At 43.5% G+C, this 14,956-nt stretch overlaps 1 protein-coding gene across 2 annotated transcripts in view; it reads right to left on the bottom strand.

The window, feature by feature from the left end:
- The window catches only part of PLAGL2 (PLAG1 like zinc finger 2), a 26,658-nt gene extending 11,702 nt beyond the window's left edge, over window positions 1–14,956 (bottom strand). Inside the window, exons 1-3 of one of the 2 annotated variants that reach the window (XM_043496042.1) lie at window positions 14,837–14,956; window positions 10,966–11,356; window positions 9,431–10,026 (exon numbers count right to left, since the gene is read on the bottom strand). In XM_043496042.1, the coding sequence (XP_043351977.1) occupies window positions 9,431–10,026; window positions 10,966–11,231 (862 nt within the window). In that variant the 5' untranslated portion in view covers window positions 11,232–11,356; window positions 14,837–14,956. Of the gene's footprint in view, window positions 1–1,654; window positions 10,027–10,965; window positions 11,357–14,836 lie in introns of those variants that run through there. The other variant, XM_038369124.2, reaches the window with a different exon arrangement.

The raw sequence follows: 14,956 nt of genomic DNA, 5'->3' as shown, positions 1-14,956 counted from the left end.
GTACAAACCCTACAGGGCTCACCACAGACTGACTTGTGGTTAGGAAGTGACAATTTGTTGTTGTCTATACAATGAACCTGGGCTGGGCTGAGTTGTACAACATAATATATGGAACTTTGCAGGGAGAAAGGAACGTCAAGCTAAGAAATTAGATCTGCACCTGCCTTCCTGCATAGATCAATTAATGGTTTGCTTGGATGGTAGAGTGTCAGTAAGTGGCAATCTGACTCTTCTGTTGGGGTTTCTGCAACATTGTTTAGCCTGGAAAACAGCAATTTGAAGTCTAGGCAGTGACTAACCCAGGTTTTAGGTTCATGAAGAGAAATTTCTGAGAGGATGCATGGTTCCTCCCACCATTCCCAGTTATTTTGTCTGGATCTGGGCACGGTTGTTGGGCTAGTGAAGCTTTCAAGAAATGCAGACCGCTTCAGAAGTCCCTGGAGAGGAAAGGTGCTGAATTCTTCACTTCCATGGAAATCATGATTCATTTGTAGAGCTCTTAGCTTCTGCTGAGGGAGGACTGTGTAGAGGTTAAAGCAGAACTAGTTCCAGGCTTGTAGGATCTATTCCTGGCTCTGCCAATGAGTTGCTGTGTGTGGTCGTGCAAGTTACTTAGGTGAGACCAGTGACCCAGGGAAGCTATGTAAAATGAAGAAGATACCAAACATGGGTACTGTGAAACATTAGTGTTTGAAGTGCTCTTAATAGTGCCTTACATGTAAAGTATTATTTATGATACCATAGCTGTTTAATTTCCATCCCTTGGTACTTAAGGGATTGCCTCTGGTAACTTCTGATTCCTGATTTAAAAGCTTCAGCAGAACCTATCAGTTTCTGTCACCGTATCAGTTTATCGCCTTACCAACAAACGGTCAAAACAAGATTGTCGCTAGTACTTTTAATAGGGATTTTTTTTGAGAAGCATTACAGGTTCTGTCTACACTACAAATTCAAGCAGGCTATGGACAGTAATGTGAAAATTCCCTGCTGTGGTTTAGTGTTGCAGTGTGGCTGTATGATCTAAGCATATTTTAATCTCATTCAGTACTTGAGTACAATTCCAGCCTACACTACAAGTTGATACTGCATTGATTACTGTGTTTATAATGAAGTGAGCTGTAGCTCACGAAAGCTTAACACTCAAATAAATTTTAGTCTCTAGGGTGCCACAAGTACTCCTTTTCTTTTTTGCGAATACAGACTAATGTGGCTGCTATAGCAGGATCCTGTTTATAACACCAGGTTTCAGAGTGACTGATTTTGTATAGTATAGATGGGGGAATTGGCTAGCATGCTTCCTTGAAAGTAAACAAAAGTTTTGTTCACGCTGGTCAGGAAAATGGTGCTAGAACTTTAGTAGCAGCAACAGTCATGTTTCAACACTGCTAGTAGCTATAGCTTTAATCAAGTGACCAGGGTGTTTAAATGTAAGCCTCCAAAATACTGTATTCTTGTCCCTTCATGGATAGAAAATAAACAGAACCAGCCCCATAAAGAGACACACAAGAGAATGGCCTTTTTATCCATTTGCTCAGACATACTCCATATATGTGAAGGCAGAAATTAAAAGTACATCCGGATCCATGTTGAGAATTGAAGCTTTGTGATCTACCCTGGGCTTCAGCCTCTGAGGAAAAAGTGCAAGTTCAAGGCAGACAGTTCAAACGTTTTTAATAATCTTCATTATAAAAAAACCCTTTCATCTTGGACTTAATTCTGTAAGACAGTGGAAAAGCTAATTTAACAGAGATGAGCTGTACATTTCCTAATGGCACTTGATATTTTACAATTTAAAACCTTGTTTTATATAAAGCCCAAAAATACTCCTATAAAAAGGTTATTCACTGTTTGTTTAAAAAAAAAAAAGTGCTAGAAAGTTTCTTTAAAAAAAATAATCCAGCTTTAAGGAGGGGAAGCTGCTGGCCTTGACAGCTGTGGCGGTAGGAATGGAAGTTGGAAACTTTGTGCTCTAAAAGTGCAGCATGGAAAAGGCTGAGTTGCATCCCTGGTAAAAGAAGAGATGCTGACTCCCTTCCACCCCAGCTACAGCAGAAGAGAAATTCCAAGTTGCTGCTTTCAGAAAGGGGAGCTCACAGCCTTTGGACCAGATACTGCCCTCGGAGGTCCCACTCCTTGTACTGGAACCTGAAGGCAGAATTTGTTCCACTGGTGACAAAGTTCACCCTGACTTGAAGAGGATCCTCAGCCTGACTTTGCCATAGCTGTGAAGGCCACTGTAGCTTTTCCTCCAGCCGCAGGTTCAGAGCTTGACTACTTCGAGGGGTGAATCCGGGTGGTTTCCAGAAGTTCCCTACACTCTCCCTCTTGTCACCACCCAGTTTTTGAACCTACACTAAGGCAAATTTCTTTTAGTTAAATATCCTTGTTAAAGTAAAATATTGATACAAATGTTACAAAACTTTCTAAAACAGCTCCTAGTTATTAGGGAAAACTACAAAAAAAAAACCCAAGAACTTAATGAGGCACTAAAAAGGGGGTGGGGAGAACTCATAAGCTCAAGACATGAGGCTTCCAGCATAAGCAATCAAATCTGCTACGCAGACTTCAACATTCAGAAAGAACCTGAATTTCAGCTCTTTCTCCAAACTTGCTAAAGGCTACATCTCTGAGCAGGATGTGCTGGTGAATTCCACAAGTGGAAACCTTAATGGTACATTACCTTGAAAAGGAACAACAAAATGCAGAAAGAAATTGGGTTTGCTGGTGCAGATGCCAAATGTGAACTGGTCTTTTCAGCTGGATATTTAATTTTAACTGGGACCCATTCTCTGAGTGACACATGTTGTGGTATTCCTGTACTGCAGAAATTGTTTCACACAGAGCTTTCCTTTTATTATCTCAGCATATCCTATGCAATAGACCTGTTTGTTCTGATTTTATAGCATTTTCAGGGTAAGATGCAGTGCCTGTGCTAATCATTAAGAATACAGCAGTGGAGTGGAAGAATTTGTTAAAATATGCTTGTCTTAAAAAATAAGGAAGTTCAGATGCTTTCACTTTGAGAGTTGTGCAACTGCCCTGTTTAATAAATGAAAATAAAATCCCAAATTCTCTAAGTTTTGTTCTGTCGGGCTTTGTGTCCTGCTCATTTCCACTGGTTTCCCTTGCTGCATGTTGTGAGAACATAATTTGAAATGATTTCCATGTTTTCCAAGTTTTGTGTTCACTTCGTAAATGCGGCTGGTGGGAAGCAAGATTGCATGGGTGGGAGAGGGACATATACAGCATACAAAAGAAGTGAGCACCTGGTGTCATGTATGAGGAGATACTGTTCACATTTTTTTCTAAGACTGTATATATAGTTTCAAGTACCCTATTAGTAACATAGGAAGCAAAATGTACTTTCAGTTGGAAAACTAAAAAAATCCCAAGTAGTAAGTTCTTGTGTTCTCCATTTTGAATGTCTAATATCCTTGGTGATCAACTCAGAGTTTTGCTGAACCTGCCTTTATAGAGAGGTGAGGAAGTGTATAGTAAGAAACAGTCTATGCAAATGTGGGGAAGAGATGGCTCTGGGTATTTAGATGGGATGGCTGTACGTTAACAAACTGCTGTGGTAGGTAAGAGCTCTCGCCTTTGCTGAGACCGTGGGAATGAGAATCATGCCAAAACAGTGTGACTCAGAGTACAGTTGGATTCTAAACAAAGGTTCTGGTTTGCAATCTGCTGGCATCCTCAAAGAATAAAGCAAACCCAGAACAGGATGAGGAAATGAAAGTCAATCTCTATAGATTTAAGGTAGACAAACACAAACTCGTTATTGGGCAGTATAGTGAGAACCTGGAACAGAACTAATAACATTGGAAAATGAGGTCCAGGACTGGAAACAAGAGTGTCCTGTGAAAGGAAAGAACTCTTGGGTATTATTACTGACGTATCTCTTACCTAGTGCTTTTTCATCTATTGATTTCAAAGCACTTTACAAAGGAGGGAAGTATCCTCATTATACCCATTTTACAGATAAGAAAACTGACAAAAAGAGAGAAGTGATTTGCTTGTGGTCACCCAGCAGTAGATCTGCAAACAACTCAGGTCTCCAGAGTTCTAATCCAGTGTTCTCTCCACTAGGCAACACTGCCTCTCAGCACAGACTAAAAATCAAATGAGCCGTATTCAGAATCCCAGGTATCAGCCTTCTCAGGGCGGAGATTGAAATGATACAAGTGGCTGTAGGAGCAGAGATGAAGAAATATTGACCAGCTAGGATGGAAAGACCTTTTTAATGAAACAGTCCTGTGCAAACCATTTCACTATAAGCAGGTTCCACTCTGTTTTGTGGGGGGAGAAGTGCATTTATAGTGTGTTAGGGAGATTAATCAATTTGTACAGTAATCTGTTCCCAGGATAGAACATTCTGGATACTAGGTGCCTGATTGGTGCAGGATTTGTGTATGCAAGCCAATAAGTCTAATAACTGTTGTAATTTAAAGAGACTTCGGCTGTTGCTGTCAGGGGTGACAATGTTGGACTATGGGCATAATTACTGAGATCATTACGGAGAAGAAAACCACCTACAATCTGGGTCAACTGAAAATTATCAAAATGTGGTTAAGGGGAACCTGAAGAGTAATTAACTACCAAGAGTTAGCCCATGAGAGAATCAGTGGGTCTGGAAGGGAGTAAAAGGGATGACCAGAGTGTAGGAAGAATGGGAAAGCATCTTAAATGATTTTTTTTTTTTTTTTTGCCCCAGTCTTCATTACAGAAAACAATGGGAAATGCCTTCTGCAGGATTTTTTTCCCCCCCCCAGGAAGTGAAGTGAAGAAGCAATGTCAGAAAGGAGTGATGGGGAAACTCCAGAATGAATTACAGTAAGTCCCCTAGAGAGCTGCTGTTCACCTGTCAGTGCTGAAGGAATTAAAAGAACAAAGAGCTGTTTCCAAACAAAAGTAATCAAATCTACCATCTACTTAACCTGGAAAAGAGGATGAACAGTGAGGTGATTTTCCAATATTATTCAGGTTAAAGAGCAGGCCCTATTATGAGGCACTCAAGAAGGACCTAGCAAAACCAGGTAAGTCACTAACATAGTGGGAGATGAAATTCAGCATAGACAAATGCAAAGTAAGGGACATTTTCTTCCTATTTACACTACTTGCATACAGAAGGGTTCTTGAACCAGCTGTAACCCCTCAGAAAAAAGATCTAGGTGAATGACGTTCTCCCAGTTCTAGAAATCTGAGCCTGGGGAGGACCAGGAAGCCCACCTCCTTGGCAGTGCAGGGTTATTCCTTACTGTATGTGTACTAAAATTGAGCCGGTTTGGTCTGAAACATCTTAACTTCCATTGGGAGACTGACGTCCTTCCTGCTATTCAACCAAAACTTTCCCTTTTATTTATTTAACCTTATTTTCCCCCGTGTACTATCCTCAGTAATTCCTTTCTCTCTCCTAGGTCTTTTAAATTTGAGGGTTATTACATGGTGTCTATTTCTATTAATTTCTTTTTTAAAATGAGCCCCTTCAGCCACTTACCCATTTTAATTGCTTTCCTCTGAAACTCAATTTGTCTATGCCCTTCTGGTATACAGTGGTACATACAGTAAAACATACAGTATTCTAGGACACAGCATGATCAGGCATGGTGCAGGGCTGAAGTCAAGAAGTTGATTCATGGGGTCTACCAAGGAGCAAGCCAAATGTAGATTCTTAAAAGGCACTTCTGAACTTTTGATATTGACTTTTTAACCTTTGTCTCATTATCCCTATTTCATTGTAAACATACATCTAACTTGCTGTCCTCTATCACCCCTTTAGTCTTTTTCACAATATTGCGTTCCAAATATCTCCTCTCCAATTTTTTATTTCCCCCAAGATGTTTTAACTTGCATTTGTCCTGCATGAATCTCATTTAGTTATTTCCCATCTCTTTAGATCTTCGGCATTATTTCTCTGTCTGCAACGGTATTTGCAGCACTTCGCATTTTAATCTTATCTGCATACTTGGTGTCTGATCCTCTATATCCATTGAACTCAATAGGACCTGTTCTGGGTCAGGATGAATCTTTTGCATCAAGTTCCCAATGTAAACAGTTGGTTTGAGTTCCAAACTTGCTTTCCATTAATATATTCCCTAATGTTGGTTAATCATTTTATATATGAACATGCTTGTAAACTTGCTTGCTAGAATAGCCATGGAAAGCAAACCAAGTGGTGCAAATACTAGTTAAATTAATTCCATTGATTCTTTGAGAGAGTATTTGTAGAAAATGGAGGCATTTGCCTGGCTGTAGACTTGGCTACCGCTGAAGATATTTCAGTGAAAACCTCTTCTCAAAATACAATGAAGGCAAAAAAAACCCCAAAGAGAATCAGATGGTAAAAATATAGAGATGACGAAAAATTATTATGGCACTGCATAAATCCAAATAACGCTTTCCGTTTTGATCACCTCTCTGAAGTTTTTTCCCATTTTTGCTTTTGTTTAAAATTATATATGTATGTATGACAAGAATCAGACTTAAAGTGAAACTGTGAAACTAATTTGGAAAGAGAAAAATAGGAGACATGACTGAGGTATTTAAAAATAATGAATGGTTAAGAGAAGACCAGTTGAGATCTCCCTCTTTACTGTTTCAAATTAAAAGAAGGCACTTGCTGAAATTTGAAAGGCAACATTTGAAAATGGATAAAAGGAAGTACTACTTTTAATCCAGGGAAACTCATTTTCACAGGATATTGCTGAGGTAAAAACTTACAATGATATGAACGAAAGTAGCATTTGCAGTTTCACTGGCTAAACTTTAAATGACAAGGGCTATCACTCCTTATGTTTCAAGGTTTAGCTGGTTCACCAGTTGGGGTTAGGAAGACTTTACTCAAGGATTTCCTATAATTTTTTAGTAAAGTGGAGGAAGAGCCAGGCCTATGAGCAAATGAAACAGAACTAATTGCACACTGTGGGTTTGAGACAAATGGCTGAAGATGAAAGCAAAAAATGTGTCAGCTGAAGTGAAGAGGGAAAGAAGAGAATGCAGGGGGACAGTAACTGACTTCATTTATGGAGTTATGATAACAGGATAGAGGTAGGTCTCTATTTTGGGGGGTTTGTAAAGAGATGTTGGTAAACTCCCTGGGTTATCATAGCCTGTTATGCTCCTACATGCTGAGGTACGAAAAGCTGCATGTGTGTGTTCACAGATGTGCATTAAAACGTAGCTGGATTTAACATACCCAAGATTATGGGCTACTGAGCATGATGTGAACAGGAGACTATGCGGAGTTGATCAGACTAGGAGTCCACTGGCCCTTAAAAGTTTAATCTTTTTGCTATCAGTTGGTGGAGATCCCACAAAGGAGAACTCAAGGGCTGTAGATGATGGGGAGCAAGGGAAGTGGAACCCAGGGTTCAGGGGGTATGGCAGGAGAAAGGAGGAATAAAAAAGGCCCACAACTCCAGGCTGGAGGAGAGGAAGGGGGACTGTAATCCCAGAGACCTCAACTATTGTTAGGACAATTAGTGTTGGGGAAACAGTTCAAATACAGTGACTAAGTGTAAACAAAACTAGGGCCAGTTTTGTTTTCTCCTGACTCCTGCATGCTATCATTCCACTGTGGAGGTCAAAATATGTCTCTTGACGCTGCTTTGTGGATCAGCCAGAAGGGCACTGACCCTGGCAAATGGTGGCAGAAAAGATGTCAGCTCATACACTGTCCTTCATCTCCATGCCTAACCTATGGAGCAGAAGTCCAGAGATCACTCCCAAACCTCGGTCTCCTGTATGACAGCATTGGATGCTGCCAGCTACTAGCTCTAAACCTTGCTTTTTCGTGTGCTTTGGTTTCCAATATAGAGGCAGGATCTGTGTGGTTGTGGTGTTTTTTTAAAAGGGCTCACTTCATACACCACAAAAGTGAGACAGATGTCTAAGTTGCTCCATCCCCCTCTGACGCATATGGGAAGTCAAAGGGAATGTGCAAAGAACTACCATTTAAAATGGCAGAAGCTGAAGTAGTCTAAGTCAGTTCATTTTCCCCATGGGGGAAAAATGTGACAAGTGAAGAAGAGAAATCAGTGCAACCTGACTTCATTGTGTAAACAGTATTCTAGCTACACCAGATACAAAACCAATGTACACTGGTGTCTCCTATTTTTGTAATGATGGAAAGAGACTCATGTTGTGTTTTTTAAAAAAAAATTCACTGGAATGAGTCTAATCTGATGGCTCTGCAAAAAGAAATGAGGTGCTCTGCATCCATCGTGTTGATGTTATCATTATTGCTTAACACTGATGCAAAATGGCATAAGCTGTATAGGTGATGGGATGGGGGTAATGGGGAAGGACAGCTCTTCCCCTGTCTGCTCCAAGTGGGATAGGTCTCTGGACTTGCCCCTCCTCTTGATTCACCTGCAGGTACTGGCTGTAATACCAGGATTGCAATGTGGTAACACAGAATGGAAGCTGGACTCTTCAAAAGGTTAGTCCAAGTCTGCCCAAGCTGAAACAGCCCCAACTCCTCAGATTCAATCCCTTCCCAAAGAGGAACAAGGCTCCAAAACCTCAGGGAAGGTCAGTGCTAAGTGTGGCTCCCGATTCACAGATAAAAATTAGAAAAAAAAAAAAAATACAGCTGAAACCTTTTCACTATAGAGGACTGGGACATGCACAGGGATATCTGCTGTTCCAGTCTACAAGTACTCCCTCCAGACACCAGAATCGTCCTGTCTGAAACAGCTTTCAAAAGCTTTCACATCCCAGCAGAGAAGTACAAGAGTTGTGCATTTTTAGGGCTCTCTGAGCAAGTATTAGCGGAAGACCCACTGACTAGTGCCACAGTCATCTTATTGGAATGCCTGGTGGAAACGTGGCAGGGTGGTTGTGCTCAAGCTGGAGGTGAAGACGGGGGGTAATGAATGAAGGGGACCAAAGTTCAGGGAGCCTCCAGCTCCGGGAGATTCTTGAGGTTGAGGTTGCAAAGTGGTAAGCAATGGCTGGGTTTCCCCCTGTGAGTAGCCCATGACTAGCCCCCCTGATGACACAGGTGGGTTACATGGAGGAAGATTCAGGGGGAGGAAGCCCAGAAGATGAGAAAAATCCATGTTAGCAGCACAGAGAGCCTCTGAAAGGTTAGCAGGGCTCTTGGAAAGCAGAGTCTCGTCCAGAGTTACTGGCTGAGGTGAGGAGGACTGAGGCTCACCAGATGAGAGAGACAGACTGCCAGGAAGCTCTGACAGAAAGCTCTCCACCTCTGCTTTGGGTAGTTTCTCAGGTAAATATGAGGTAGATCCGAGCTGGTACTTCGGAGGAGGTTGTGGTGGGGAGGAGATAGGAGAAGAAGATTCCAGAGGATAACTCATTCCCATTGGAAGAGAGTTGGGAACCAAAGAATGGGGCATCCCTGAACTTGGCATAGCTTGGAGGTGTGTACTGTACATGCCCATAGGCAGCATGCCAGGAAAGCTCTTACCACTCATCATGTCTCTGGATGCCATACATAAAACTGGACTCAACTCTTCTTTCACTGCTACAGCTGAGCTGCAGCTTAGGAGACCCAACATGTCAACTGGCTCTGTCTTGATCTTCAGCAATTCTTGGGAGTGGCTCTTCTTCATGTGCCTGGTCAGGTGGTCCTTCCGCCCAAACCTCTGAGCACAATACTGGCACAGGAAGTCCTTCCGCCCTGTGTGCACCACGAGGTGTCTCCGCACATCTTTACGTGTGTAGAAGCGTCTGTCACAGTGATCACACGGGTGCTTCTTTTCCTTTGCTCCACCAGATGCCCTCCTGGAATGAGCCTTGAGGTGTTCCAGGAGGACCTGAGTGCTCTCAAAGGTCTGCAGGCACACTTTGCAGCTCAGATCACCACTGGCAGCTGCATGCATAGCCAGGTGTCGCCTGAAGCCTAGTTTGGTGTTGTAGTTCTTCCCACACTCAGGGCAGTGGAGGGCTTCCTTGTTCGGGTCATGAGTCTGCAGGTGATTGCGGAGATGGTCCTTCCGGTGGAACATTTTCTCACAGTACATACACTGGTGAGGCTTCTGGGCAGAGTGTGTGGCCATGTGCCTTGTTTGAGGAAAACAGAGAAGGAAAGTTAGGTAGTGTTCAACCTACAGCACAGTAAGTGCTGCTTTTGCAAGCTCTCCCCTGCTCCCTCAAAACTTTTTTGTTTAAAATCTTGTGTGAAATTTTAGTGCTTTTTAAAGGAGTTGCATTAACAGCACTAGAAGTGTACAAGTCCTCCATCCCCAAAACCAGTAAAGGATCATGGGCAGTAGCGTTTCAAACTTCCGTCACAATACCCTTTGTTTCAGACCTGACAGAAGGCATCACATCTACACAAGTATACTTTAGTCTTCCATTCAGTTCTTGCCTTCTCTACTGAGCCTGACAACCAGGGTAACTAGCTAGGGCCAACTTTGGTAGTTTTTGTGTTGGACACTTGTCTACTGGGGCCTGGAGTGAGACCAGCAGTGCATTTCAGCAGCAGCCAGCAGAGGGTGATAACCTTTTGTCACTACCAATTTGGGCTGAATTCTTACTTGAAACTTAGATGGATTTTCTTTACCCTATCTTCACAGTGAACTTATTTAGCAAATTTAATGATCCCATCCCATTCTTCAGCACCAAAGTCTGGCTCTTCATGGCTGACTACTAAGTGGGAGAGAAATGGTCTTTGATTAAAGCACAGGATGAGGATTTGAGACCTGAATGCTATTCTTGGCCTACTGTTTGCTTTGTAAGATTAACTTGTGTGCCTCAATATCTTCATCAATAAAACAGAAAATTCTTATCCTGGGACTTAAATTTTACAGTCATGTGAGGTCTTCAGATGGAAGGGGCTAAAGAAATTTGATAACAGCGGCACTTTACTTGCAACGTAACAAAGATTTTTCCCTCCTCCACCCTGCCACTAGATATGACAAAACCCAAGTGTTTTGGGATTCTCCCTGTTCTATGAGGGGAGAAAACTGTTAATTAGAGGCACTCAGTGTAGTCACCTACCTATAGAGCTTGTACTTGGATGCAAAGGCCTTCCCACAGTGTAGCTGAGGGCAGTTGTAAGGTCTCTGCTCCGTATGAGTGAACGTGTGAGTTCTCAGCTTGTCCACATTGGTAAAGGAGGTCCCAGAAATTTCACACTGGCACTTGCCTTGACTTTCAGCCTCTCGACCCCTTTGCCTGGGGACTAATTTCCAGCCTGTCTCCTCCTCCTCCTCCTGCTTTGCATCTTGAATCCAGGTAGGAACACTGGTAAAAAATGCCGTCATGGCAGGCCTAGTAGAACGGGGCCATGTTAAGCAGAACTCATACCTGTGGATGACTTGCTGTTACACTGACCCAGTATAGCTGGAACCTTTGCAATGATATGACTTTAACAGCAAGAAATCTTCATCTGAAACAGAACATGTGGGACATGAAACAACAGAACATGTTATCTGCGTCGTTCTAGCTGCACACCCAAATGGGTACAAATATACCTTAGCGACAGCCTGCATGAAGCCACTCATATTATTCTGGTCCATTGACATAAGAAATTCTCCTCTGTTTCCCTTGATTACATTTTGTTCTGAATGAACACAATACAACATGGCCTGGTACAAGGGATTGGTTTGAGAGTGCTTCCACTCTGGTAAAAGCTGGATGGGAGATTCACCCTGCTATCCAATCATCCACTCTGTGAGGAGAACTGTTCCTAACAGGCTGGAGCATTCTTAGCACAGAGGGCTACCCAGGAGAGAGAGAGAGTTATTCTCAAGTCTCGGCTCACCTTCTCACCCGTCCTCTTCCTCCCTTAATCTCATGGAGGTCCTAAAGGCACTTGTACTAATTGTTTATGAATAAAATGAGGTGAGGGTTAGAACTTTCCCACGTAACAACCATTATCTGATCACATAACTTAAACTACTGTATTAAAAGTCAGTGCTGCCTGGTGAATTCATTTTCTCTGAACACAGTGGCAGGTCACGCCTCTACTCCTGTAAGCTTGTCATCTGCTTCTTCAAGCTAACATCCTAGTCCCTTTCTTCATATATTTCACTCTTGATTTGCTCTTGGGCTTTGCTGGGCTTCCCTTCTTGTATCATCTGTTGCAGAAATTCCACAATTCCATTTTTTTATTTGGTATTCTACAGCTGCCTTGCAGTTGGGTGAGCTAACAAAAGCAGCTCCTGTGGAGCAAATATGAGTTTCTCTAAGTGGGTCAATAAGACAAGCACATATGATCCTCTGAGGGAGGCTAATGTAGGCTGCCTCTGTTTCAGAGTTTGACTAGTCTTAGAATTTTCTTTCCACCATACATGGAATTGTTCCTGGCTATCTGGATCAACAAGCCTGCTGTAATGACAGACAGTCCCTCTTTTACAGTCTGACCTGATCTTATACATCATCATGGGCAGTCAAAACATCTGCTTTTCAGCAAAACTACACATTTGACTATCCTTATGGATCTATGGATTTTCTGGTTCCTCTTGGAGGGTTTCTGCTAGTAGATAAAAACTCTCATGGATTTCTCACTACAGCTCTAATAGGAGATTTGACTCCAATCTGTCCCCTCTTTTGCCTTCATACTGTTGTTGCCTGTACATCTCCACAACCTCATGTGGTAGGAAAGGGTTAACTTGAATGGCTGTTTTTAACAAAGTCACAGTGGAGTATATCCTCCTCCTTTAAATTTAGCAGCATGAGAAACTCTTCTTAAAATAGCATCAAACTCTCTAACCCCTTCTCAATGATTACATATGAGGGAGGAACTTTGTACCCACACATCAGCAGCTGTGCCAGATGTGGGCCAGATCTACAGCCAGGAAGGGAAAGAACCAGTCCTTCGGTTAAAACAGAGCCCCATGAACATTATAAATAGATGAGACAAGAATTGGTCCTGGATACAGGATGAAACTACAAATAGTTCCCTCAGACAGGATAGAAAATAGTGGGGATGGGAGGATTCCAGGAGAATAAGTATCTATAAGCATGATGTTTTGAAGTCATACTAAGAAAGATATATAAAAACAAATTATCTTGAAAACTTTACCAGACACCTATTAGACAGGCAGAGGATACAAAAGAAGCTAAGGTACCCCTGTTCTAAAATCCAGTAGCAATGTGCTGGTCCCCCCCTCCTCTTTCCCAGTGTGTTCAGGAATCCCAAATTTCATGTCAGCTACTGGTTGGCAGGTGTCCCATTATTTTATCCTCAAAGATATTTATACACTATAATTGTCATCTTTCAAACTTCTTTTTGACAAGCTAAACAGCCTGAGCTCTTTAAATCCCTCACAAAAGCATTTTCTCCAGCTCTTGAATAATTTTGTGCTCTTTTCTGCACCCTCTCATTCTTAAACATCCTTTTTAAAATGTGCACAACAGAACTGTCTGCAGTGTTCTAGTATCTGTCTCACTAATGTTGTATACAGAGGTAAAAGTGTCTCCCCTTACTCCTATTCGTTATACCTTGTTTATACATCAAAGGAATGCATTAGCCCTTTTTACCACAGTATCACAGCAGGACTTATGTTGTTTGCTTGTCCACTCTCATCCCTGAATCCTTTTCAGAGTCACTGCTTTCCAGGACACAGTTCCCCTCCCCTCCCCCACCATTCTGTAGGCATGACCTGCATTCCTTGTTCTTAAATGTACACTTTACTCTGCCTGTATTTTAAAAAAAACACAGTTTATTGAAATAGGGCCAGTTTACCAACCAATCCATACTGCATTGTGTGACAGCCCTGTCTTCCTCCAGATTTACCACTCCACCAATTTGTGTGTCATTAGAAAATTTTACCAGTAATTTAGTAGTCACTTCCACATCATAGATTAAAATGTTGAATAGCATCGGACCTAGAACCGCTTGCGGCAGAACCCCCTTTAAAACACCTCCAGCTGATGATTCCTCACTGACAAATACCATGAAGCTGTCAGTTCTTAATCCATTTAACATGTGATTTACTGAGCTTGTAGAGTGCTTTCTTTTTTAATTGAAATGCCATGCAGTAATAGGTCAAATGCCTCACAAAACTGCATCTATTACATCTTGATTAATAAATACTACCTCACTCACCCTGCATCCGATGAAGTGAGCTGTAGCTCACGAAAGCTTATGCTCTAATAAATTTGTTAGTCTCTAAGGTGCCACAAGTACTCCTTTTCTTTTTGCGAATACAGACTAACACGGCTGCTACTCTGAAACCTGCCTATCTAGTTACCTTCAGCAACTCAACTCCTCCCTCCCTCCTCCCAAAGAATGTAATCAAATTTGACAAGACCCATTTCCCGTTGAATGTTGACTGGCATTTAATTATATCCCTATTCTTTATCATTTCCATCGCCGACCCCAGGATAGTGTTGCGGACTGAGGTCAGGCTAACCAGCCTCTCCCTTATCACTTGCTCCTTCTGAAGAGCGGGCACAACGTTTGGGAGAGGCCAGGGCAGAACCGAAGCGGGGGCTCCGTGGCTGGAGATCCTACAAGCAGCCAGCGCTGGAGCTGAAAAACGGAGCCAGGGGCAGGCCGGCCACGGGTGCGGGGCACGCGGCTGGGGGCGGTGCGGGGCACGGGCAAAGGTCGCGCTCCAGCGAGCCACGAGCTCTCTGCCCCCCCCCCGCGCGCAGCCCGGAGTCCGGGCCCAGGGCAGCGGCGTGGAGGCGGATTCCCCGGCCCGGGCTCGCCGCAGGCCGGCGGGGCTCTCGCGCCGCCCCGGGGCAGGGCAGGAGGCGGCCCCGGCTGCGAGCGCGCGCGCGGGGGGCTCCCCCTCCTCCCGAGCCCCGCGCGGGCTGCCCCCGGCGGCGCCCCTCCCCCGGCCGCCGCGGGGAGATGCCGGCTGGCGGGGGGCGTGGCTTGGCAGGCTCCTCCCCTGCCCGCGGTCCCCGCACTCACCCCGTTCCCCCGGGCCCCGCCAGGCTCGGCTCCGGCTCAGGCCCCGGCGGCCCCATTGTGCGGGGCATTGTGGGAGTGACGCCGCGCTCGCTCGCGCTCCTTCCGCCTCTATGGTGCCCT

Source organism: Dermochelys coriacea, chromosome 13 (genome assembly GCF_009764565.3).
Source record: "Dermochelys coriacea isolate rDerCor1 chromosome 13, rDerCor1.pri.v4, whole genome shotgun sequence".
Classification (NCBI taxonomy): domain Eukaryota; kingdom Metazoa; phylum Chordata; order Testudines; family Dermochelyidae; genus Dermochelys; species Dermochelys coriacea.
The sequence above is the reverse complement of the archived record's forward strand: the minus strand, read 5'-3'. Positions and strand labels throughout refer to the sequence as shown.